The sequence below is a fragment of the Lithobates pipiens genome, unplaced genomic scaffold (genome assembly GCF_037356315.1).
Source record: "Lithobates pipiens isolate NorthernLeopardFrog02 unplaced genomic scaffold, aLitPip1_a1.2 Scaffold_24, whole genome shotgun sequence".
In the NCBI taxonomy this organism is placed as follows: Eukaryota; Metazoa; Chordata; class Amphibia; order Anura; family Ranidae; genus Lithobates; species Lithobates pipiens.
Window position 1 is genome coordinate 380,175 of NW_027507786.1, and position 26,285 is coordinate 406,459.

General features: G+C 44.2%; 1 protein-coding gene across 3 annotated transcripts in view; it reads right to left on the reverse strand.

Moving 5' to 3' along the window:
- CD82 (CD82 molecule) overlaps positions 1-26,285 on the reverse strand; it is a 120,656-nt gene that overhangs the window by 37,427 nt on the left and 56,944 nt on the right. For all 3 annotated transcript variants that reach the window (XM_077453475.1, XM_077453473.1, XM_077453474.1), the window contains exon 2: positions 16,480-16,555. In XM_077453475.1, coding sequence (XP_077309601.1) covers positions 16,480-16,545 — 66 coding nt within the window. In that variant the 5' untranslated portion in view covers positions 16,546-16,555. The remainder of the gene's footprint in view (positions 1-16,479; positions 16,556-26,285) is intronic.

Sequence of the window (26,285 nt, forward strand, 5' to 3'; positions counted from 1 at the left end):
GTCCGGGTGACACGAGCACATCGGGATCACGCCGCTGCGTGGGCACGCGATCCCGCTACTTCTGAAGGACTTTCCTGAACGGCCTATCAGGAGTAGACGGCTCCCACCCGGCCGTATATATGCATTGGCCGGGTGGGAAGTGGTTAAAACAGGTCACAGGCGTGCAGAACAAACTTCAATTCTGTGATCTAGAAGTCCAGCCAAATGAGCTTTGGATATACTTCTCCTTTAATGTTGTTCAAAACTACCTTTCCGTTTCAATCTCCAAATTTCCTGCGAAAATTCAATGCAATATGGCAGCCTGGAGACCTTCTGTGCACAGCTGGTGTACAGCTCTTCCCCAGAAATGTCATTCCTTGCTTGAGTGATTTTCTCAGAAGTCTGCACTAAGCTACAAGTCAGATTTTAGGCATACTCTAACTGAAATTTGCGTTTTGGTGGGCTACTCACCAAGGGTTAATTACTTCTAAAGGGATTCTGACCCTGCAGCTTTCCTCATTAGAACACAGAGAGCAACAGGTGATTATAATGAACCAGACTCTCCTTTTCAGATTAAGGCTGGGTTCACACTGCTGCGGGGGGAGATCCGGATGTGATTCGCACCGCAAATCACATCCGATCTCCGTAGCGATGCGAGTTCAGCCATACAGATAGTATGGCTGAATTCGCATCGCTCCCGCAGCAAACTCGCACGGGACCCTTTTTTTGGTCCGCAACAGAATCGGATCGCATGGGGGTTCACACCATGCGATCCGATTCCTGTGCAAGTCGGCAGATCGCACTGCGATATGCGGACGGATCTGGGGGTGTCATTAACATTTCATTGACACTCCCAGCCGTCCGCATAGGGCAGTGTGAACTGCCGGCGGGAGTAATGCGATGCGGGAAAACGCCGCGGATTCGCGGCGTTCCCGCATCGCAGCGGTGTGAACCCGGCCTAAGTCTGTTTCAGGGGACTGATTGCAAACAGCTATGTCTTGCAAGCAACAAGATAGGAACCTGCTACAAATTTGTTAACCACTTGACCCCTGGAAGGTTTTACCCCCTTCATGACCAGGCAGTTTTTTGCTATTCAGCACTATGCTACTTTAACTGGAAATTGCACAGTCATGCAACATTGTACCCAAATGAAATTTATATTTATTTTTTCACACAAATAGAGCTTTATTTTGGTGGTATTTGATGATCACTGTTTTATTATATAAATATAAAAAGACCAAAAGTTTTGAAAAAATAATATTTTCTACTTTCCGTTATAAAACATACAATAAAATCACATTTCGTCAAAAATGGGCTAAACCAGGGGTAGGCAACCCCGGGCACTGGTGCCTCAAGTGGCACAAGAAGCCTCTTTTGATGGCACTCGACTCCCTCCCCATCAGCAGAGCAGCACAGGGAAGTGTCAGTGAGACACTAATGCATTCCAATTCCAGAATTTCCCACACCGCACTGAGGGGGGAGACACTGCACCCCACACATTGTAAAAGATGGCAAACGTTATTTGGTTCTCTAACTTTGCTGTAGCTGCGATCGTCAGCTCTTGTGACGGGGAAGTGATTGGGTCACAGTCATGCTAGCCCCGCCCACCATCTGGAGGAAGAAGATGATTTGCTTGGTTGCTGCTACAAATCTCAGAAAGAAGGGATTTCACTGTGATTGAGAAAACCCCAATCAGGTGACAGTTTGTGGAATTACTGTTGAGCTTCTGGGAACTTTGTTGAAATTATTCCTGAACCTTTGCGCCACTTACTACTGAACCCCGACACTCTGGGGGTTATTTATGAAAGGCAAATCCACTTTGCACTGCAAGTGCACTTCAAAGTGCAGTTGCTCTAAATCTAAGGGGTAGATCTGAAATGAGGGGAAGCTCTGCTGATTTTATCATCCAATCATGTGCAAGCTAAAATGCTGTTTTTATTATTTTCCTTGCATGTCCCCCTCGGATCTACAGCGACTTTACTTCCAAGTGCACTTGCAGTGCAAAGTGGATTTTCCTTTAGTAAATAACCCCCTTTGTGTCCTTTTAAGACACAGCCGGTATTCAGTGCAATGAAAAAATCACACCCAACCACTTTTTCTCAGCTGCGGGGGCCCAACTTATGATCCTGCACACAGGCCCACTGCTTTCAGAAAATGCCCCTGACCTGAGTTCATCATTGTGCATCCATTCCAGATGCTTGTATGCGACATCCCATACATACTGTCACCAGTGTAGTACAGTGTAAACATAGGACTGATGTGACAGCGATCAGGGATACTGACTGGTGACTGGAGTGTGTAAAAAAATAAAGTAAAAAAGTTATTCTCAAAGTAGATCATGGTCACCGTATTGACACCTTACTACCCTGGAGGGTTGATTAGGGTATTTTTTTTTACACTACTGTTATTGCTTATATAGTAATGATCACTGTATAAAACAACAGTTTTAGCGGTCATGAATGGGTTTCCTTCCTTCCTTATTATTGTGATCAGAGATTGGCCACAGCTAATCACATGGTATAGGTAGCCAGGTACCATGTGATTGCTGTGGGCTAATCACTACAGTAAGCAAGCTGTTCATGAATGGAAAGCCATTCATGACAGGTTGTTTACATTGTTATCATGTGATCACTAGGACCAATCATAGAGATTGCATGATACCCGGGTTACCTATAACAGTCACCAGACACAGAGGTCACAGGAGGGGCACCCCCAACCCAGGGAAGGCACAGATACATACATGGCTAAGCCTGAAGCTTCCCCCCCCCACCCCCCGCACTGGGGCAGCAAGTGGTTATAATCCCTGCAATGTACGTTGATCACCCTAAGGAGATTGGTCAAAATTGGGCAATTTATTGAGTTGTATGCTCTAAAATTAACTTTAGTGGGTTTTTTTTACTGAAATTGTACATGTCCTAAACCAATGTGCTAATAAAAAAATAAAAATAAAATGACCCATCACTATTTTAGTTTCTGGGGTGTCTGTCTGTATAACGTTTTGGGGGTAATGTTCGATTTTTAAAACTTGTGCAAAAATGCAACCACCATCAGTATTCACCATTTCTGAGTAAACGTGCTGAACCCAAACTAAAGACGCTGAACTGGATTCCATCAGGCTTTCCAGGACGCTTCCCATCTTTTCTGCACTCGGAGAGCTCAGCCTTTTGAGGAAAGGTTCCCTGGCTCACCGCTGATGAGTCTGAGTCAAACATAACCTGTTAGCTGCCAGGAAACTAAATGTACCAAGCCAACGGGTCTGTTCTCTCACACAAAAGGGAAGATATTTGGACTGCTCTGCTGTCAGAATTTAAATGCATACTCCATCTAACTCATAACTCCAAAGTGAGTACCAGGAGCGCCATGCCATCCCAACCTTTATATGTTCACAAATGACTTGGTTGAGTCACAAGTTGCTAAAACGCATCGGGAATGGAAACTGTCAGGTGTGCATAGAAGTCATAGTCTGGAGATCTGCTGAGTACATGTCAATGCCCTGACTCTTGCTTGCTTTGTATATTGGCAGTAGACATAGGCATGCTGGTGACACTGTTTATTTCAAATGGAATAAAGTTGTTTTAGGCTTTTTTTTTGCGCATGCAAATCCTCAATCCAAGCGAGCAAAAAAAAAATAAAACGCAACATGTAAAAAAAAAAAAAAAAAAAAAAAAAAAAAAATCTAAAAAAAGTGCATGAGTGCTGTGTTTTCCAAAAAGAAGGATCCCAAATCCTCGAATTCCCCAGAGAGCATGGCTCCTTATAGGGATTAACTGAAGCCAGGTGAATCTTGATTGTTGGGCATCTGCTATCCAGATCCACCAAGTACTTGGCGAGGGCTCCTACAAAGACCTTCAGGGCAGGGGATGAAGAAACCTGAAGGCCTCAGATCCTTTCCCCAGGAAAGGCTCGAAGATCAAGCACCCGTCTCTCTCTGTGGGGTAAAAAATGCTTGTATCTGGAAAGAGTGGGAACCAGATATAAATCTTACTTCAAGCTGGCCAAATGGCTTGCCCTAGGAAGCAAGTTCAGAAGTAAATCTGGGTTGCCAGTAAACTGTATTAGGGTTGCAAACCTATTGAGATTCTCCAGCACGCTCAGGTCACCACATTCAGGGGGACTAAATAAATACTGTGGGGCTTCTCTTCCTTCTAAGCCCCTGACCACACTAGACATATCTGACTTCCCAAGAGGCACTGGGTCCCTCAGGATCCAGCCTTATCCGAGAGGTAGCAACCTTCCCACCTTACCCTGTGGCGCAAGGTTTTCCTACCATCCTGGAGGAAGATTTTTTGGTGGAACCCCCATTATATTAGATGAGTTACTTTCTAGCCAGTATTCCTGCCACAAGGCAAGAAGTTTTCCCCCTGTAGATATTACTAAGAACTAGGGCTGTGAAAATTAAAGATTAATTCCTTGATTAATCATTCATTTTTTTGATCGATCAAAATTCTTTTGACTGGTACTCACCTCTCCGCCGACTTCCGGTCTTCAGGGAGTTCCGCCGGAGATCCGGTGATGTCACCAGACTCCTCCCCCCTTCCCCAAGTGCCTCCGTCTGCTAACGAAGGGAAGGGGGGAGGAGTCCGGTGACAAAGTTTCTGTTTGAACGTAACGTGTACGGGGAGGAGCTACACATGATGCCACTCGCTGCTGCCCTACGGAACTAACACGATTGTCGGCTTTACATGCTGTGTTTTTATCATCTTTATGTGAGTAGTTTGTGTTTGAACACAAAAACTAAATCTTATACTTAAGCGGTGAGCACTTTGATCTTTTCTCTCTACCCATGACCTGAGATTGTGAGAGAAGTTTATGGGCTGTGTTAACCCTTTTGATACCCGCTTGCATGACCACCTGTTTGCACAGGGGTCCATGCCATAAGGTGAGTGATTAGTTAGACCGGAGGTGGAGGGGTTGTCACGCTACTGTGGAAAAAAATAAAAAAAATAAAAATTACTTACGTCAGTGCTACAGTTTGAATTTAAAACGTTTGTGTGAACTGTGAAGTTAAGTCATGGATTGTGGAAACGAACTAGTGTCGGGTGATTGTATATAGTGTATACCACATTTACCACTGACTAATGCAGAGCTGCAATGCAAGGAGATCAGCTAAAAGTTGGATCTGTATGTGCGTTATAATTAATCGAAATTATTATTTTTTTTTTTAAACCTTAATCGACTAAACGATTAATCGAACACAACATTTTTAATCAGTAACAGCCTTACTAAGAACAGATATGACATTTGATTTTAGCTGTTGGGTTAAGAGGTTACTTGGCCATCAAGGGAATATGAAGAAAATATCCTAAACGTACATTAGAGGTAATTTCTTATATATATATATAGAAGAAATTACCTCTAATGTACGTTTAGGATATTCGAGAAAGTATAATCAGACTGGCTATGGTGAGGTGTGGTCCGTCAACCAATTACAGTAGAATCTCGATATTACCAAAAAAGGTATCTACGCATCTTACGCCCATTTAAAAATAATAAAAATAAATAAATAAATAAATAAATAAAGAAAAAAAAAATGGTTATCCTACATTTTTAGGATGGTGTATACAGCCTTCCTAAAACGGCTCAGCCTTGACATTTTTTTAAGGTCTTGTGGAACCCTTGCAAAAGTTAATTTATTGGGGTCAGTGGAAAAACTGCTTCTCGCATATGTGGCCAGAGGGAAGAATGTCTCCACCATAGTGGTGGACAGCATGCACCACTTACCAACAGTCTAAAAAGATCATTGGGTTAATGCAGCTGGCTCTGCAAAGTGCCACTGGCCCTGGAACTACCTAGGCAGCATCAGATAAGGGGGTCAACCAGGCACAGATCAATTATCCCCCAAGAACCTCTGGAGGAAGTCTATGGTTCCACAGAACCCTGGTTTAGAATGGTTGGCGTTTGCAGTCTGGAAGAAAAGCCTCTGTGGTATCCGGCTGTATTTATGCTATGAATGCAGAGTTAGCCCAAATCCCTGACCACACCAGACAGATCTGACTTGCCAAGAGGCACCGGGTCTCTTAGAATCCAGCCTTATCCGAGAGGTAGCAACCTTCCCACCTTAGTGCAGGAAGATTCTTAGGTAGAGCCCCCCTCATATTAGATGACTTACTTTCTAGCGAGTATCCCTGGTACAAAATAAGGAAACCGTGAGTTTTTCCCCTGTAGATATTGCGAAGAACAGATAGGACACTGGGTGTTATCTTATATCTTGGGTTGAGAAGAGACTTGGCCATCATTAAGGCAATATGTTGAAGCAATAACTCTACAGAATGGGGCTTTAGGATATTCAAGAAAGTATAACCAGACAGGGTATGGTGAGATGGACTCAAAAAGCCCTCCAATCAACCAAGCTCTTGTCCTATTAGCCCTTGTACACACGGTCGGAGATTCCGACGGAATGCGTCCGATCGGACCGTTTTGTCAGATAATCCGACTGTGTGTGGTCTTCATCGGACTGTTTCCGTCGGAGTATCCGACGGACCAAGTTTTCCAACTTGTCGGTAAAATTTTCTGACAACATACTCCGATCGGACATACTCCGATCATGTGTAGAGACTTCCAATCAAAGTGCCACGCATGCTCAGATCAAAATCCTACACCAAAGCTATTGGCTACTAGCCTGAAAGTAGTCCCATCGTAACGAAATAACGTCATCACGTTCTGAACGATCGGATTTTCCGACAACTTTGTCCGACCGTGTGTATACAACAGTTTCGGACAAAACCCCACGGATTTGGTTGTCGGAATGTCCGACCGTGTGTACAAGGGCTAATAGTTTCTATAAAGTGGGCAGTGCTGTGGAGGTAGTTTCTTTCCAGTCTCCACTAACATACTCTACAAAGTACAGTAGAGTCTACATAAAACAGAAGATATCTACATACCTCACTCGAGGGGGTTATCCTACATTTTAGGGTAGTGTATGCCAGCCTTCCTTAGCTTTTTCACCCTCAGAGGAAAACTTGAACTTATTTTCAGGTCTCAGGGAACCCTTGCAAAAGTCAATTCATTTAGGGTCAGTGGGAAAAGTGCTTCTAACATTGGTGGCCAATGGGACGAATGTCCCCACCATAGTAAAGGCCCATACACACGATCAGACTTTTTGACAACAAACATGCAAATTAGCTGTTTTGGAGCAACATCCGACCGTGTGTACGCTCCATCGGACAAACTTTTTTGGTTTTCATCGGACTTTTGTTGGCTGTGCGAACGGACAAACTTTCTGGCAACAAAAGTCCGATGGAGTAAAGTCTGACCGTGTGTACAGAAAACCATAGGACTTTTGTACAAAGTACAAACAGACATGCTCAGAACCAATGCAAAAGATCAGACAACAATACAGAAGTTGACCAAAGGTGGCGGTAAAGAGCAGAAAAACCACGTGATTTGGTGAAAGTTGGCTGAAAAAGTCCTGCTGTGTGTATGCAATACAAGTTCAGGGCCGACGCCCTTTGTACAAAAATCCAAGGGAAAGTTTGTACAAAGTCCGATCGGGTGTATGAGGCTTTACGGTCAGCATGCAACTCTTACCAACAGCTTAAAAATCATTGGGTTCATGCAGCTGGCTATGCCAAGTGGTGTTGACTCCAGAACTATATAGACATCATCAAATGGGAGGTCATTAAGTCAAACTCAAGGAACTCCTAGGAACCTCTAGAGGAATGCTAAGGTTCCACAGTGCCCTGATTGAAAATGGCTAGCGTATGTTGTGTGGGGGAGGGGGAGAAAAAGCCTTTATAAGATCAATGCGAAGGGAAGAAAAGCCTTGGGTGCCGCACACCATCAAAACCCGACAGTAACTAGAGTAAAAGCAGCACCAGCCCGGTTCTGTTCAGGCCACCCAACGCATTTCACCCCACCCATCAGGCTTAGTCATGGAGGTGACCATAGTGATATTATAGAAGTTTTTCCCTTCTCTTCACACTGTATGCATTAAGCCAGGACAGGCTCTTCCCAAGCCTGAACTCTCAGTGAGGTCACGAATGCCTCGTTTCCACTGAGCGAATCGGTTCGGTACAGGACGCTATATTTTGAGTGTTTCCTTTATGAAAGTGGCCCATACAACCAAACCATACCGCCCCATTCATGGTCCTGCTTCAGATGTGGGGCCATAGAAAATGGTCCCGTACGGTTAGGGCGGAGCTACGATACATTCCACTGATTGGCGGACAGAAAAAACATCTGCCAATCAGTGTGAGGACACGCTAGGCCTTTTTTCTAAACCCCGTATAGCCCCTGGTGGTCCGACTTGCAGTGGAAACTCTCACCTGACTAGGCCGGATCAGTCTAACCCTTCCAAACTGTACCAACCCAAACCGATCCACTCAGTGGAAACGAGGCAATAGGAACCTGGAGCAGCACCCCCAGTTCTTGGAGCGTGGGCTCTAATACCAGGCTGTATCTGTACTATGGATGCACAGTTGGCTGAAGGGCATAAAGAATGTGAATGGCTCTGCCCACAATCCTAAATGGCAGAAATAAAACCCTTATTTTTAGGATTTGTGGCCTTTTGTTTTATGAAGGCTCTACTGTGCTCATGTCAAACCTCTGCAACACACAGCTTTGAAAAGTGAACTTAGAGAGGGCAAAAAAGACACTCCAACACAAAGGGAGATTTTCCCAGGAGGGAATGCATTCCCGGAATTCCCAGGACACATCCAGCTGTCATCTTCAGATCTATGGGGGCCAGGCAGCTGCCTCATATCCAGCACCACTCCTCTGCTTATCCTCCAATTCAGCCATATTTACCCCGGATGGGGTCCAGAGCCGTTACACAGCACTGACAGCTGGTCCCCGGATGGGCTCCAGAGCCGTTACACAGCACTGACAGCTGGTCCATGCGCACAGCAGGAATTCCTAAACAGACAGCGCATTCAGGCTCGGCTTAACGCCTTACTACAGCTCAGCTGCCCTGTTGCTTCACCGGTTGCGAAATGAACGCATCGTACGGTTCTTCATCACAGAAAGACATTGAAGGAGCTGATGGATAAAATGCCGTTATATCACGTGGTGTGAAGTCTTCTGCATTTCCAAATATATACCCAGACCACTGATGATTCGGTGGGCTGAAAGAAATCAAACGCTTAAATACGCCAAATTCTGACCCAACCATCTGAATGTCGCAGCTGAAATCCAGACTCATCAGACCAGGCAATGTTTTTCTAATCTTCTATTGTCCAATTTTGGTGATCCTGTGCCAATTGTAGCCTCAGTTTCCTGTTCTTAGCTGACCGGAGCGGCACCCGGTGTGGTCTTCAAGGTTCAATGTGTTGTGCGCTCAGAGATGGTATTCCTTTGGATGTAACGAGTGGTTATTTGAGTTACTGTTGTCTTTCTATCATCTGGAACCAGTCTGCCCATTCTCCTCTGACCTCAACAAGGCCTTTTCCTCCACACAACTGCCGCTCACTGGATATTTTCTCTTTTTTGGACCATTTTCTGTAAACCCGAGAGATGCTTTTGTGTGAAAATCCCAGTAGAACAGCAGGTTTTGAAATACTCAGACCAACCCACCTGGCACCAACAACCATGCCACGTTCAAAGTCACTCGAATCCCCTTTCTTCCCCCATTCTGATGCTCGGTATTAACTTCAGCAAGTCGTCTTCACCACATATAGATGCCTAAATGCATTGAGTTGCTGCCTTGTGATTGGCTGATTAGCAATTTGTGTTACCAAGCAATTGAACGGGTGTAGCTAATTAAGTGGCCATGAGTATTATATTATATATACACACACATCAAAAAGGTCCACAATAATGGATGTGGCTAGGTAATACCGATTACATAATTTCTCTGATGAACAAAAATGAGCAGTAGGTAGAACATTTCAGAATCTGTATTATAGTAATCAAAATATGAAACAGCAAGAAAAAGAAGGTCACACTAAAAATGTCAGTGATGTTTAAATCAGTGAAATGAGATTACCACTTCCCTTATAATGTAGCTATGAATATATTACAAGAGACACATATACTCCTCAGCCCAGAATCAGGATCCTGTCTTCTGAAATAAGACGTGAAATGTTAACAAACAGGAAACCGCAGATCTCAGATCTTATCTCCTCTCTGCTTAGTACAAAACAGAGATAGGAGCTCATCGCTGAGACGGGGTGGGGGCAGGGAGTTGCGAGTTCCTAATGCAATCGATCTTCGTGACAGAACTGGTCAGAATACAGAACCAGACCAGGATTTGCCCCGGCCATTCACACAGCAGATAAATAAAAATAGAAGGTTTTTTTTTAAATATGTAGTGGGCCGATTTAATGTGGGGGGGGTTGTGGTGGGGGGATGGGAGGAGATAACATAAGCAGAATAAACTTCCGCTTTAACCCTTTGCTGCTGGAGCCATTTTCGTGTTTTTTGCACACAGTTTTAAATTTTAGGCCTGAGGATTACTTAAAACCCACCAAAACATGTTCTAGAATGGGTGTTCACCAGTCACCCGCCCCTCTCTTTGGCAACACTCGCAATGCCGATCCCGGGTCCACAGGTCTCCCTCCCTTCTCCATGGCACTCGCTAGGCCGATCTCGGGTCCACAGGTCTCCCTCCCTTCTCCATGGCGGCACTCGCTAGGCCGATCCTGGGTCAAGGCCTCCCTCCCCTCTCCATGGCGGCACTTGCCGTGCCGATCCTGGGTCCACCAGTCTCCCTCCCTTCCCCAAGATGGCACTTGCCATGTGATCCTGGGTTCACAGGTCTCCCTCTCTACTCCATAGCAGTACTCGCCATGTCGATCCCGGGTCCACAGATCTCCCTCCCTTCTCCATGGCACTCGCTAGGCTGATCCCAGGTCCACAGGTCTCCCTCCCTTCTCCATGGCAGCACTCGCTATGCCAATCCTGGATCCCTCTCCCTTGTCCATGGCGGCACTTGCCATGTGATCCAAGGTCCACAGGTCTCCCTCCCTTGTCCATGACGGCACTCACCATGTGATCCCAGGTCCACAGGCCTCCCTCCCTTCTCCATGGTGGCACTTGCCATGCGATCCCGGGTCTACAAGTCTCCCTCCCTTATCCATGGCGGCACTCGTTATGCCGATCCTGGGTCAAGGCCTCCCTCCCTTCTCCATGGCGGCACTTGCCGTGCAGATCCTGGGTCCACAAGTCTCCCTCCCTTCCCCAAGGTGGCACTTGCCATGCGATCCCGGGTTCACAGGTCTCCCTCTCTTCTCCATAACAGTACTCGCCATGTCGATCCTGGATCCACAGATCTCCCTCTATTCTCCATGGCGGCACTCGCCATGCTGATCCTAGGTCCACAGATCTCCCTCCATTCTCCACGGCGGCACTCGCCATGCTGATTCTGGGTCCACAGATCTCCCTCCATTCTCCACGGCGGCACTCGCCATGCTGATCCTGGGTCCACAGATCTCCCTCCATTCTCCACGGCGGCACTCGCCATGCTGATCCTGGGTCCACAGATCTCCCTCCATTCTCCATGGCGGCACTCGCCATGCTGATCCTGGGTCCTCTGGTCTCCATTAGAGATGGGCTCGGGGTGTATTCGAGTTGACAGGTGCCCGATCCCACCAGGAAGCAGACACTACACACCGCTAATCACAGGCACTGAGACATTTGCTGATCCGCAGCTGCACAGATCAGAAAACGTCTCTGCCTGCGATTAGCCGTGTGCAGTGTCGGCTTCCTGGTGGGATCTCAAACACGCCCGAGCCCATCTCTAGTCTCTATCCCCTCTCCTTGGAGGCACTCGCCATGCTGGTCCCAGGTCCACTGATCCAGCAGTGCACACTGGGAAACATGACTGAGGGGGAAGAGACATGTAGGGCACACTACTGAGAGGTGCAACAAAAGGAATCTGGCAGTTGCACCGATTTACCTGCTGTATACAGGGCAAACATTGGTGGCAGTGAAACAGTTAAATGTTTAGGCAGAGATGTGTAAAGTCAGATTTTTTTTCCCTCTGTGATAAAAACGTACACGTCATGTATGATGATTATCACACACACACACACACACACACACACACACACACACACACACGGAAGTACATTCCTTCTGGGGCCAAGGGGTTTGTTTTATTAGGCCTATACCAATCAGGAAAAATCTTGTTAACCAGCTAGAAATTTACAATAAAATGACAAACCAATGTTACAATGCTATGCACTAAAAGCATTAAAAATCTATATAAAATATTATCATTGAAGGGTCTCAAGCGAACACACAAGCACTACATGCATGTTCCTTTAAGTGGAGCTTCAATTATATTTGTAGTCATTACGGCTTCTTGTAAAATTTTATAGCTTTTTTTATATGCCCAATGTATATTTTCCCACACTCAGGAAGCCACGGGTGCCACGTACAGCCCGTCATACAAGTGATACAAGTGGATGCCTGTTTATGGCTGAACTTTTGAGAAAAAAAAAAAAAAAAAAAAAACACGTTACAAGCATACAGCCACCTATACCTGTTTACTTGTAAGGCAGGCAGTATGCAGCTCCCAGGCACAGAAAAGCAGCAGAGTTAAGACTAGGAGAGGGAGAAGCAGTTTAAGGAGCCAGTCAGTTGCTCTTCGGTGCTAATCAAAAGCTTCATGATAGGAGAAGCCAGAGAGATGAGGTGCCACAGATGGATGTGGAGTGGCTGTATAAATCTCAGGACTGGATGGACAGAAATGCAAAGCCTTTGACAGCTCCCTCGTATGGATGTTATCTGTGTATTTAGTGGTTTGCCCGGAGTTCAGCTTTAAATAAGAATATTCCAGAAAACTGAGCACCCACATCTCGTAATCCAGCTTTGGTCCCACCCCCCACGCCGTCAGGTAAATGTAAACAATACAGAGCTCTGTTGAGTCGGGGGGGTGCTGGTTTATGTTTCCCTGGGGAAATAAAATGGCACATCCCTTAGTAAAAACAGTACAGCCAATGCACCAAGCACTATTAGGTACACATTTAACCCTTTGATCACCCTAGATGCTAACCCCCTCCCAGCCAGTGTCAGCAGTACAGTGACAGTGCATATTATTAGCACTAATCACTGTATTAGGCTGGCCATACACTATACAATTTTCTTATTCAATTTTCTTTAGATTTACCTTTCACTATGTAGTGCAAGGGCCTGCTTGGTTGCATACACATTGAAAGTGTTTAGGTTTCATCTCATATTATATGGTTTTGGTAAATCTAAAGGGAAAATTGAATAAGAAAACTGTATAATGTATGGCCAGCCTTAGTGTCACCGGTTCCTACAAAGTGTCAAACATTTCAGTGTCAGATTGTCTGCTATACTATCACAGTCCTGCTATAAGTCGCTGATCGTTGCCATTACTAGTATAAGGGAGCTAGGGAGGAGGTGGAATCCTTATGGGTAGAGCTCCAAAGAGATGAAGCTAAGGGGAAAATAATACTGGGAGTATGCTATAGGCCCCCTAACCTGAGGGAGGAGGGGGAGACAGATCTATCATCATTTGGATTAGCAAGGATCTACATGGCAAATGAGGTTTAATGTAGAAAAATGTAAAATAATGCATTTGGGTGGCAAAAATATGAATGCAATCTATACACAGGGGGGAGAACCTCTGGGGGGAATCTAAGATGGAAAAGTACCTGGGGGTCCTAGTAGATGATAGCAGTAGCCTGGCATTGCTGAGCCTAACAAAGCAAACAGAATATTGGCATTAAAAAGAGGATCAACTCCAGAGATAAAACGATAATTCTCCCGCTTTACAAGACTCTGGTCCGGCCGCACCTGGAGTATACTGTCCAGTTCTGGGCACCAGTCCTCAGGAAGGATGTACTGGAAATGGAGTGACTACAAAGAAGGGCAACAAAGCTAATAAAGGGTCTGGAGGAAATTAGTTATGAGGAAAGGTTGCGAGCACTGAACTTATTCTCTCTGGAGAAGAGACACTTGAGAGGGGATATGATTTCAATTTACAAATACTGTACTGGTGACCCCACAATAGGGAGAAAACTTTTTTGCAGAAGGGAGTTTAATAAGACTCGTGGCCACTCATTAAAATTAGAAGAAAAAAGGTTTAACCATAAACTATGTAGAGGGTTCTTTACTGTAAGAGCAGCAAGGATGTGGAATTCCCTTCCACAGGTGGTGGTCTCAGAGAGGGGGGGGGGGGGCATTGATAGTTTAAAAAAAAACTAGAAACTTAAATATTAGATAAGCACCTGAACAATCACAACATCCAGGGATATACAATGTAATACTGACATATAATCACGCACATAGGTTGGACTTGATGGACTTGTGTCTTTTCAACCTCACCTACTATGTAACATTTTTTTTTTAATTCCAGTATATGTACACCATAGTTTGTAGACGCTATAACTTTCACGCAACCAATCAATATACGCTTATTGGTTGTTTTTTTTTTTGTTGTTTTTTTACCAAAAACATGTGACAGAATACATTTTGGCCTAAATTTATGAAATAATTTGATTTTTTATTGTATGGGTTTTGTTTTATATAGCAGAAAGTAAAAACATTTTATTTTTCTACATTTTTTTTTTTTTTTTTTTTTTTTTTTTTTAACGTAAAAAAGACAGAAAAAAGTGGTGATCAAATACCACCAAAAGAAAGCTCTATTTGTGGGGCAAAAAATTATATAAAATGTAATTTGCGTACAGTGTTTACTGCACAATTGTCAAAGTAACACAGTGCCAAATAGCAAAAAATGGCCTGGGCATTAAGGGGGGTGAATCTCCTGGAGGTCAAGTGATCTTACAGTATGTGCCCTACATATATTATTTTTTCAAAAGTATTGACACCTGCCTTTAGACGCACATGAACTTTAATGACATCCCAGTCTTAGTCCGTGGGGTTTAATATTGAGTTGGCCCGCTCTTTGCAGCTTTAACAGCTTCAACTCTTCTGGGAATGCCGTCCACAAGGTTTAGGAGTGTGTCTATGGGAATGTTGGACCATTCTTCCAGAAGCGCTTTTGTGAGGTCAGGTACTGATGTTGGATGAGAAGGCCTGGCTCGCAGTCTCCACTCCAATTCATCCCAAAGGTGTTCTATTGGGTTGAAGTCAGGACTCTGTGCAGGCCAGTCAAGTTACAATTACTCCCAGAGGCATAATGGGACTTGTAGTTCTGCAACAGCTGGAAGGCCCCAGGTTGGCTACCCCTGCCATAGACACACTGCTAAGCCTTGCGAGAAGAGGTGAAGCTGTTATAGCTGCAAAGGGCGGGCCAACTCAATATTGAACCCTACGGACCAAGACTGGGATGCCATTAAAGTTCATGTGCGTGTAAAGGAAGGTGTCCCAATACTTTTGGTAATATAGTGTATATAGAGGACTGGTGTTATGGTGGAAGGAATATGTAGTGCTGGGGTCTCAAACTGGCGGCCCTCCAGCTGTTGCAGAACTAAAAGTCCTATGAGGCATTGCAAGGCTGATAGTTACACGCATGGCTCCCACAGGCAGAGGCAGAGTAGTTCCGCAACACCTGGAGGGCTGCCAGTTTGAGACCCCTGGTGTAAAGGGTCTTCTCAAATTCCCCGCAATCAGTTTTGTGTTGACGGCATACTACACAGGATGTGATGATGCTTGGACTACTCTCAGAGAAGAGAGTAATTAGCAGAACAATGGGCGAGAGAATAGATGTATAACTCCGATAAGAGCTAGGAAAAGGGCGGAGGACCGAGGAACCAAATGTGCCATCGATCAGAGCTGGTGACTCCAGCAGAGCTCCCCCGACATGTAGTAAATCACAAGGCAGCACCAAAATAATAAAAACTACAAATCCTCATTGTTCCGGGAACAAATTCATAAACCACACCATTTTTTTTCCTTCTTTTAGTAAAGTTGCCTCTGGAAACAAAGGCAGACCTACCCCTGACAACATCACATGTTTATTGCTGTAGTGTAATTGGCTGCCTAAGCAGTTTGGCAGATATCTACAAAGAATAGAGAAGGTGACCTTCCATCATTATAGACTACAAACAGTTATCAAGGGACAACCGTCAACTGACGCCAGAGGCCGCCGCCAACTGACTCCAGAGGCCACCGCCAACTGACTCCAGAGGCCACCGCCAACTGACTCCAGAGGCCACCGCCAACTGACTCCAGAGGCCACCGCCAACTGACTCCAGAGGCCACCGCCAACTGACTCCAGAGGCCACCGTCAACTGACTCCAGAGGCCACCGCCAACTGACTCCAGAGGCCACCGCCAACTGACGCCAGAGGCCACCGCCAACTGACGCCACAGGCCACCGTCAACTGACTCCACAGGCCACCGTCAACTGACTCCACAGGCCACCGTCAACTGACTCCACAGGCCACCGTCAACTGACTCCACAGGCCACCGTCAACTGACTCCAGAGGCCACCGTCAACTGACTCCAGAGGCCACCGTCAACTGACTCCAGAGGCCACCGTCAACTGACTCCAGAGGCCACCGTCAACTGACTCCAGAGGCCACCGTCAACTGACTCCAGAGACCACCGTCAACTGACTCCAGAGACACCTTGGCTGACTTTAAAAGATATGCGATTCTGGGGTTCGGAAATTTTTGAAAGTGATACTTACAAAGAACAGGAGGTTAAATAGGAAGAGGAAGTATTTGGTCACTTTCATACATCCGTCGCTCGCCATAGTTTGGATCCTAAAAGAGAAGAAAACATCCTGGTTAGGAAAGATAAAACACACAAGAGGAAGAGGATACAAAATGTATAGTGACAGTACAAGAGCAAAGCCCTTTAGGCACCCAAGGCAAAAAAAAAAAAAAAGGGCCAAAAGCACCCCCTGCCCCCCAACCCAAACAACAACCACCAATGAGATGTAAACTGCGCCAGCAGCATAGGCTACAGGCCCTGCCCTTTTTGTGCCCCCACCAACTTAGGCACCCAAAGGCAGCCACCTCTACTGCCTACCCCTCAGCCGAGCACCGATAACTTTAAGGCTCCGTTCACACCAGAGCGATCCAGATCGCTGTTCCAAATTGCGGGGTGCTTGTGCGATGCCATTACTTCTTAATGGCACCCCGATCGCGCCCAATTTTTTTCCGTGATAAATTGCGCTTTAACCGTGGCAAATCGTAACGCGCAAGGCTGATGCTCAAAGAAGTTCCCGCAATATATTGCGCAACTGGGCAGCCATTGAGTAGAAATGACATTGCACAAGTGTCCCCCAATGCGGATCGCTCAGGTGTGAACAGAGCCTTAGTGTTACTAAACCCAGGAGCCTGCACTCACTATATCTTGTCACAGTAACACAGGAATGCAATCATTTTAGTAAATATAAACTGCTAAATACTTTTTCTCATCAGCAGTATATAGCAGTGTTGTGACTTCTATCAGTGTCTGGTTAAAGCTTGTAGGAGGAGGAGTTTTCATTCTCCTCTGACTGTCCTATGAGGATGCACAACCCCTGACCCTCTTGTCTGGACAGTGCTGATTGGTCCTGTGCAGGATCACATGAACTCTCCCAAGAAAAAGAAAAATAAAAACCCCTAGCAATGCACACCAAAAACTGAGCATGTGCAGAGTGTCCCCAAGGCTCTGTGCTATCAGAAGATGGATTGGGGACTGAGGAAGAAGAGGATGATTAGAGAAGAAATCAAACCCGAAGGCATGTCTCTTCTGACCTAAATGATGCCGGTGAGGCCCGGTTTACACCTACCGCAGTGACCTGCGTTTTACTGCATTGGAAGAGCGCAGGTCACCGCAAGCACATATAGAAAGCAACGCTGGTGTCCTCTGCAGTGCTTTGTGTTAGAACGCCACATGTACTGTATGCATTATACAGGAATTTATTTTTTAGCGCCAAGTTTGCACAGCGCTTTGCAATATAAAAGGGAATCAGTAAACTCAGTAAAATACAGTTCAGTAGAGAAGCAATAGGAAGGCCTTGCCCATGGAGCTTACAATCTAAACTAGGGTTGCACCGATACAGGTATAGGTGCCGATACAAAGCATTTGCACGAGTACCCATGCAAATACTCTGATACGTGAAACTGATAGCATTGTGGTGCAATTTGAGCCCATACAAAATTAATGGGCTCAAGTTACACTGCAGAGAATTGCATGCAATTTGAACAATTTTGAAAAAAAAAAAAAAAAAAAAAAAAAAATGTTTTTTTCACTTTTCCCTATAATAAATATCCCCCAAAAAACAAACAAAAAAAACAAACAAACAAACATTACTTCATCAGTTTAGGCCAATATGTATTCTACATATTTAAAAAAATAAAAAATAAATAAAAATTCTAAAAATATAATATATATATATATATATATATATATATATTATATATATTATATATATATATAAATAAATATTCAAAAAAAATTCTTCATCAGTTTAGGCCAATATGTATTATTCTACTTTTTTTTTTTTTTTTATTAAAGATAACACATTACTTCATCAGTTTAGGCTAATATATTTTCTTCTACATAAAATAAAAAAATAAAATAAGCAATAAGCATATATTGATTGGTTTGCGCAAAAGTTATAGCGTCTACAAAATAGGGGATAGCTTAATAGCTTTTTTTATTTTTATTTTATTTTTTACTAGTAATGGCGGCGATCAGCAATTTTTTAGCAGGACTTCGACATTGCGGAGGACAGATCGGACACTTTTTTTGTGACCACTGGACATTTATACGGCGATCAGTGCTATTAAAAAATAAAAATAAAAAAAGCACAGATTACTGCGTAAATGTCACTGGCAGGGAAGGGGTTAACACTAGGTGTGCTATGGCTGTTAAAGCAGCCGGCATATACCTACGGCGATTTGTGGGAACGAGCCGCCATGCCGCAGTATAAATGATGGCGGCTGGTCGGCAACTGGTCAACGCACAGAAAAAAGCCCACCAATGAAAAAGAAAACACAGGTCCACTTTTGGAAGCAGTGTCATGTGCGATTAGGTGTGAGGTTCACTGCAGTGGGTTTGGGTGCGTTTGTATATGCATTGTGGTGCAATTTTATGCAAACGTGTGGCAAAAAAAAAAAAAAAAAAAAAAAAAAAAAAAAAAAAAAAAAAGCACAGCTATGGAACTCAGAGAAACACAGCATGCATACACAGAAAGCTAATGATTTCTATGTGTCATTGCACTTAAATGCATTTATCCACAAGGAAAGGCGCAGGGGTGAACGGGCCCCTCAATGGCCACAAGAGGATCACAAAAAATCTATGCGGGGGCAGGGAAGTGGGACGGGAGAGATGATGGCGGTGATCGCAGCCCTTATCTCTGTGTTAAAGTGCATGTCATCCTAAAGCCCCATACACACCATCAGATTTTCTGCTGATTTTTGTCTTCAGATTTACGAAAACCATGTAGTGGAAGGGCCTGCCTGATTGCATACAAATGGAAACTCCTAAGGTTTGACCTCATTATATGGTTTTGGTAAATCTGTGGGGGAAAAAAATTGCAGAAAATCTGATAGTGTGTATGGGGCTTAACAACGGATGTCTTATTCCTTCCATAGAGTACAGCCAGGGCTGGCGTTAGGTAGGCAGTACTCTCATACTGGGCCCCGGGCCCTATTGGACCAGTGGGGGAGGTCTGTCAGGTACGGCCTGTGAGCTTCCCCAGCACACTATCATAAAGGGCCCCGTTATTTCTAATGGGGGTCCCATATCCCCTCCCGGGGGGGTGGAAGGGGCAGTAGTCAGCCATCTCTCACCATTTCACCACATCTGCAGCCCCTCCAGGCTCCATTGCTCTGACTTCCTGTCGTTCGGGCCTAGTCAGTGTACAGGCTCCATCCACAGCCCCAGTGAGCAGTCACCATGGCAACCAGCACCCAGCTGGTATTGTGAATAGCCGGAGAGGATGGGGATCCAGGGGATTGCCTGAGGAAGGCCAGGAAGGTGGGCACGGTGTGAATGGAAAGGCTCCGACAACATGGCGGGGAGATTAAGGATCGATATGGAGAGTTTAATCATATCTGTACAATAAGGACAAAAAATAAAAATAAAAATAAAATACCCATCGATCCTGCCAGTAATCGTGTGAGCGGATAGCTTCCTGTTCTGCACTTTAACTACTTTCCTACCGAGTCAATTCTGACACTTCTCTCCTACATGTAAAAATCATTTTTATGCTAGAAAAATTACTCAGAACCCCAAACATTATGTGTTTTTTGTTGGTATGTTTTTAGCAGAGACCCTAGGCCTAGGGAATAAAATGGAGGTCATTGCTTTTTATCTTTGGAAAAAAATAAAAATAAAAAGTACAGTTGGCCATTTTTTTTTCATAATGTGAAAGATGATGTTACACTGAATAAAAAGATACACAACATGTCACGCTTTAAAATTGCGCACACTCGTGGAATGGCGCCAAACTTCGGTACTTCAAAATCCCCATAGATGACGCTATAAGAATTTTTAAAGGTTACCTATTTAGAGTTACAGAGAAGGTCTTGGAGCAAGAGAAATAATTCTAGTGGAACGTTTGCGGCGATAACTCACATGTGGTTTGAACGCCGTTTGAATATGCGGGGCGCAACCTACGTATACACTCGCTTTGGTGAGAGAACATGCGGGAAGGGGGCGCTTTAAAAAAAAAAAATTATTAAAATTTGATGATTTTTTACAATTTTTTTTTGGATTACTTTTACTGAATTCACTTTTATTCCTATTACAACTTCCAGTGACCAGTATGAGAGAGTGAGAGCCATAACACCAAATTTAATACACCTCCTCCCCATTCACACCTGAGACCTTGTAACACTAACGAGTCACATGACACCAGGGGAGGGAAAATGGCTAATTGGGCCCCAATTTGGACATTTTCACTTAGGGGGGTGTACTCACTTTTGTTGCCAGTGGTTTAGAAATGAATGGCTGTGTGTTGAGTTATTTTGAGGGGACACCAAAATTTCCACTGTTTTACAAGCTGTACACTCACTACTTTACATTGTAGCAAAGTGTCATTTCTTCAGTGTTGTCACATGAAAAGATAGAATAAAATATTTAATAATAAAATGGGAGGGGTGTGTGTGTGTGTGTGTGTGTGTGTGTGTGTGTGTGTGTGTGTGTGTGTGTGTGTATATGTGTGTGTGTGTGTGTGTGTGTGTGTGTGTGTGTGTGTGTGTGTGTGTGTGTGTGTGTATGTATGTATATACACACACACACACACACACACATACATACAAATATACACACAAATATACACACACACATACATACAATCAATAAATAATAGAATATAGATATCCATCTACCTCTATATAAAATATGTTTGGGAGTTCTAAGTAAATACGGACTTCAACTTGTTGTTTACAAGTGTCAGAAATAGGCCTGGTCCCCAAGTGGTAAAAAAACAAACAAAAAAAATAATAATCTGCTAGATATTACATACCGTAAATATCAAAATCAAAAAAAAAATAAAAAATAAAAAAAGTAAAAAATTTCTTTAATTTTTTCAATTTTTCTTTTATTTTTATTTTTTCCTTTTTCTTTTTTTCTCTTTTTTTATTTTTTTGTTTAAAGAAAACAAAAATAAATAAAAAAAAAAATGAAAAAAAGAAAAAGGAAAAAAAAAAAAAAAAAAAAAGAGAAAATAAAACCACTCAAGTTGCAAAAGATGCTGGTCACAAAGTATCCTTCGAGATTTCCTCACCAGCAATGAAAGCGGAACAATGCACAATGAAGGAGGTAGTGGGAATTTGTTCCAAATTAGAAGCGTCAGCTTTGTTACGAGTCATGTGTTTTTTTTCCGGAGCTTGTATCACAGTCATTGTGCGTTTGGGAGGATTTGTGGGATTCCCCGATAATTCAGGATCACATCGTCACACAGGAGGCTCCATCAGGCCTCAATGTGAATAGATCGATTGGAGTGCTGCAAGATGTCCCTTTGTGCCAACCCTTGGATGTGGGGCGAGGAGGTCCTTTGTGTCTGGTGTCCCTCAGCAGAGTGTTATTATCCGTATTGTATCAGGAGAGGGCTGGGAGATGGAGCTTTGACGCACGCTGAACAATGTCGCCTCTGTGCCTCTCAATGCGCCGAGCGCACCCCTCTGTTGTCACCGTGCCCCATGTGCCGGCATCAATGAACTCGCCACGGGGGCCAGCAACAAAAGCCGCACAAGGGCCCAGTCTGGCAGCTGGAGGAGCCGTGTCCGCGGATGACCCTTGGAGTCTGTGCCACTATTATGTCTATGGAAATGAACTTAACCAGAGCGGAGTTCCCAGGCCGACACCCTCTTCTAGGCAGACAGCGAGCCCTCCAAGAAAATCTACGGCCCATTGTCGGCACACGGGACAAGACACCCAATCAACACATGCAATGTTATAGGGACTGGTTAAAGCAGATAATCAGATTATTGGAGACACAGGAAAAAAAAAAAAAAAAAAGTACCATCATGCCTAGATTCCTAGGAAGACATCGAACGCCACTACATTAAATATATTAAAGCGACAATTTTTTATTTTTTATTTTTAGGGTTTAAGTATCCAGGTGCAAAAAACTGTTTTTTTTCCTTACGGACCTGAACACAGGCGTATTTTCTGCGTATTGAATAGGCACTTCTATATTAAATTCCTAGGAAGACATCGAACGCCATTGTATTAAATGTGACCCCCCCCCCCCCCAAATGCTTGCAAAGGGCTGCAGTTTGAAGACCCCTGTTCTAGAGGGATTACACAGGTTCAATATTGAGTTGGCCCACCCTTTGCAGCTATAACAGCTTCATCTCTTCCGGAGACAAGGTTTAGGAGTGCGTCTATGGGAATGTTTGACCATTCTTCCAGAAGCGCATTTGTGAGGTCAGGCACTGATGTTGGCTGACAAGGCCTGGCTCGCAGTTTAGGCTCAAATTCATCCCAAAGATGTTTTATCCAGTTGAGGTCAGGACTCTGTGCAGGCCAATCCAGTTCCTTCACCCCAAACTTGCTTATCCACAGGCATGTATTGGCCATTGGGACTACAGGGAGTTTCCCGGTGGGCCGATGGCTCAGTGGGCCAGTTTCAGTGACAAAGTAATGGCTGCGCGGCTCGCCCTCAACTTCACGCAGTGATGTGAGAAAGATGAGAAAAATACAGAGGAGAATAAGTGAAATAATGAAAGAGGTTAGTGAGGACTCCTTATGTTATGCTACTTATGTTTTTTTTTTTTTTTTTTTTGCACAATTGCATATATAATGTTTTTGTGCTTGTTTGCAAAATTAAAGTGGGCTGTTCTGGATGAAGTCCAGGGCCAAATTTTTGTCTCAGTCCAGCCCTGCTTATTCATGTCTTTATGCACCTTGCTTTGTGCACTGGTGGAACAAGAAGGGGCCATCCCCAAACTGTTCCCACAAAGTTGGGAGCATGAAATTGTCCAAAATGTCTTGGTATGCTGACGCCTTAAGAGTTCCCTTCACTGGAACCAAGGGGCCAACCCCTGAAAAACAACCCCCCACACCATAATCTCCCCTCCACCAAATGATTTGGACCAGTGCACAAAGCAAGGTCCATAAAGACATGGATCAGCAAGTTACAACATCAGCGCCTGACCTCACAAATGTTCTTCTGGAAGAATGGTCCAACATTCCCATAGACACACTTCTAAACCTTGTGGACGGCCTTCCCAGAAGAGTTGAAGCTGTTATAGCTGCAAAGAGTGGGCCAACCCAATATTAAACCCTATGGACTAAGACTGGGATGCCATCAAAGTTTATGTGTGCGTAAAGCCAGGCGTCCCAATACTTTTGGTAATATAGTGTATCTACTTATGTTGGTCCTAGCTGGACCAATGTTAACAATGTAAAAATATCCATACCTGGAATTCAGCTTTAAGTCCAGATGTTCAGAATTCCATGAGGGGCCAATGGAAGTCACCAGGCAAGGGGCCTAAAGCTATTCATGTTAAGGGGTGGGGGGAGGGGGCAGCAATCCAGCAAAAAAGGGGAACTGTTTGCCCTGGAGGATCCACTTTAATCATGGAAGATCCAGCAGATACTAGCACTTCCTCTTTATAAAGTCATGAGAAACCGTATGACTGGAAGACCCACCAGTTCCTTTATGAAACTAACAACATTTTTACTTTTTTGACACATTGGCCAAAACCACAAAAAAAAAAAAATTATCCTGGGTCACTATCAGTGAGAATAAATATGGCCTCAGGGTTGGTGGTCAGTAGGAGGAGTAGTGCCCCTATCAGTAGGAGGAATAGTATCCCATCATTGGTACCAGTAGAACAAATAGTGCCCCCTTGGTGGTGTTAGTGGGAGGGAATAGCGCCCCAAGGACTGGATAAAGGCTAGCAAAGGGCCACATCTGGCCCTCGAGCCGCAGTTTGGAGACCCCCAGCCTAGAGAAAAAGAAAAAAAAAAAAAACACACCACCATCTTCCGTTGGAGCAGAGGACCAGGTATGTATAACAAGTTTGCAGCGCAGACGCAGCCCGACTATGAAGGATCATTTTTAGTTCCCCAGAGTTGGGCTTCAATAGAAGTCTGGAGTTGGTCTAAAAAGACCAGCCGGCACAGTTATACTGCGGCAGGTTGGCTCTATTACAGGAATCGCCGTCATTGTGCTTTGCTTTATGTAATAGATATAGCAGACGTGGCCCTGGAATCCGCGTGCATGGCCGGCGGGAGCAATGTCCACACGGCCACCCGCTATCACTCCACGCAGAGGGAGAACGAGGGGATCTGCCAGTGTAAACATGGCAGATCCCCGTTCTGACAGGGGAGGCTGGGAGTGATCATCTGTTCCTAGTGATTAGGAACAGCGATCTCTCTCCTCTTCCAGTCAGCCCAGACCCCCCATACAGTTAGAAACACCTCCCAGGGAACACATTTAACACCTGGTGTTAACACCTTCCCTGCCAGTGTCATTTATACAGTAATCAGTGCATTTTTATAGCACTGATCGCTGTATAAATGTCACTGGTCCCAAAATAAAAAAAAAAAATAAAAATAAATAAAAAGTGTCCGATCTGTCCACCACAATGTCACAGTCCCGCTAAAAATTGCTGATCACTGCCATTGCTAGTAGAAAATAATAATAATAATAATAATAATAATAATAATAATAATAATAATAATAATAATAATAATAATAATAAAAATGGTATAAATATATCCACTATTTTGTAGACACTAACTTTTGCGCAAATCAATCAATATACCATTATTGCGATTTTTTTTAACCAAAAATATGTAGGAAAAAAAAAAAATACATATTGGCCTAAACGGAGGAAGAAATCCTTTTTTTTTTTTAAAAAGAGGAAGTAAACCCTGATGGGTTTTTCTTCCTCTTGCTCCCTGCAAAGCCTGCAAATGAAAAGCATAATGGGCAAGTATGCACCGTACCAGCACCGTACTAGCCCATTATGTGCCACTTACCTGCAAAAGACTCGATCGCCCCCCCCCCCCCCCCCCCCCTGTGTAGGCAGCGTCCATCATCTTGGCCCCTCCTCCTTCCTGGCTGCTCTGTGATTCACCGGAGCCGCGTGACATCACAGGCTAGGGAATAAACGGCACTTTGTTTTGTTTCTTCCCCACGCATGCGCCGTTGGAATTTATGGTGGACTACAAAGTGAAATATCTCCTAAACGGCACACGTTTACGAGATATTTCCACTACCTATAGGTAAACCTTGTTTTAGGCTTACCTATTAGATAGAAGTCCAAAAAGTGGGTTTATAACACACACACTATAATATTTATATATATTGTGTGTGTGTGTGTGTGTGTGTGTGTGTGTGTGTGTGTGTGTGTGTGTGTGTGTGTGTGTGTGTGTGTATATATATTATATATATGATAGAGATATATATATATATAGATAGAGATATATATATATATATATATATATATATATATATATACACACACACACACACACACACATTTATATGGGATATTTATTATAGCAAAAAGTTTAAAATACAACTGTCGCTCTTTTTGTTTATAGCGCAAAAAATAGAAACCGCAGAGGTGATCGAATACCACCAAAAGAAACATCTATTTGTGGGGGGGGGGGGGGGGGGGGAGGACATCAATTTTGTTTGGGTACAGCATTGCATGACCGCGCAATTGTCAGTAAAAGCAACGCAGTGCCGTATAGCAAAAAAAAAAAAATGGCCTGGTCATTAAGGGGGTAAATCCTTCCAGTCCTCAAGTGGTTAAGGTAGTAGAGACACCCCCCGGCTCTGTAGAGGTCTGACTGCTTTTGATGGGCCCGGAATACGGTGATGGTTTCCATTTCAATGGCAAAAGTAGCATCTCCACAAATACTTGTCATCAGATAAGTGCTCCCTAGTGGTGACATCAGCATGAAAAACACCACCATGTCCTGCAGCCATTACAGCCTAAATCACCTCTCACATAGCAGAGAGCAGCGCGTTCCCGATTATTAATACACGGCGCCTGGGGCTGCGTCTTATCGCTTCAACAACTTTGG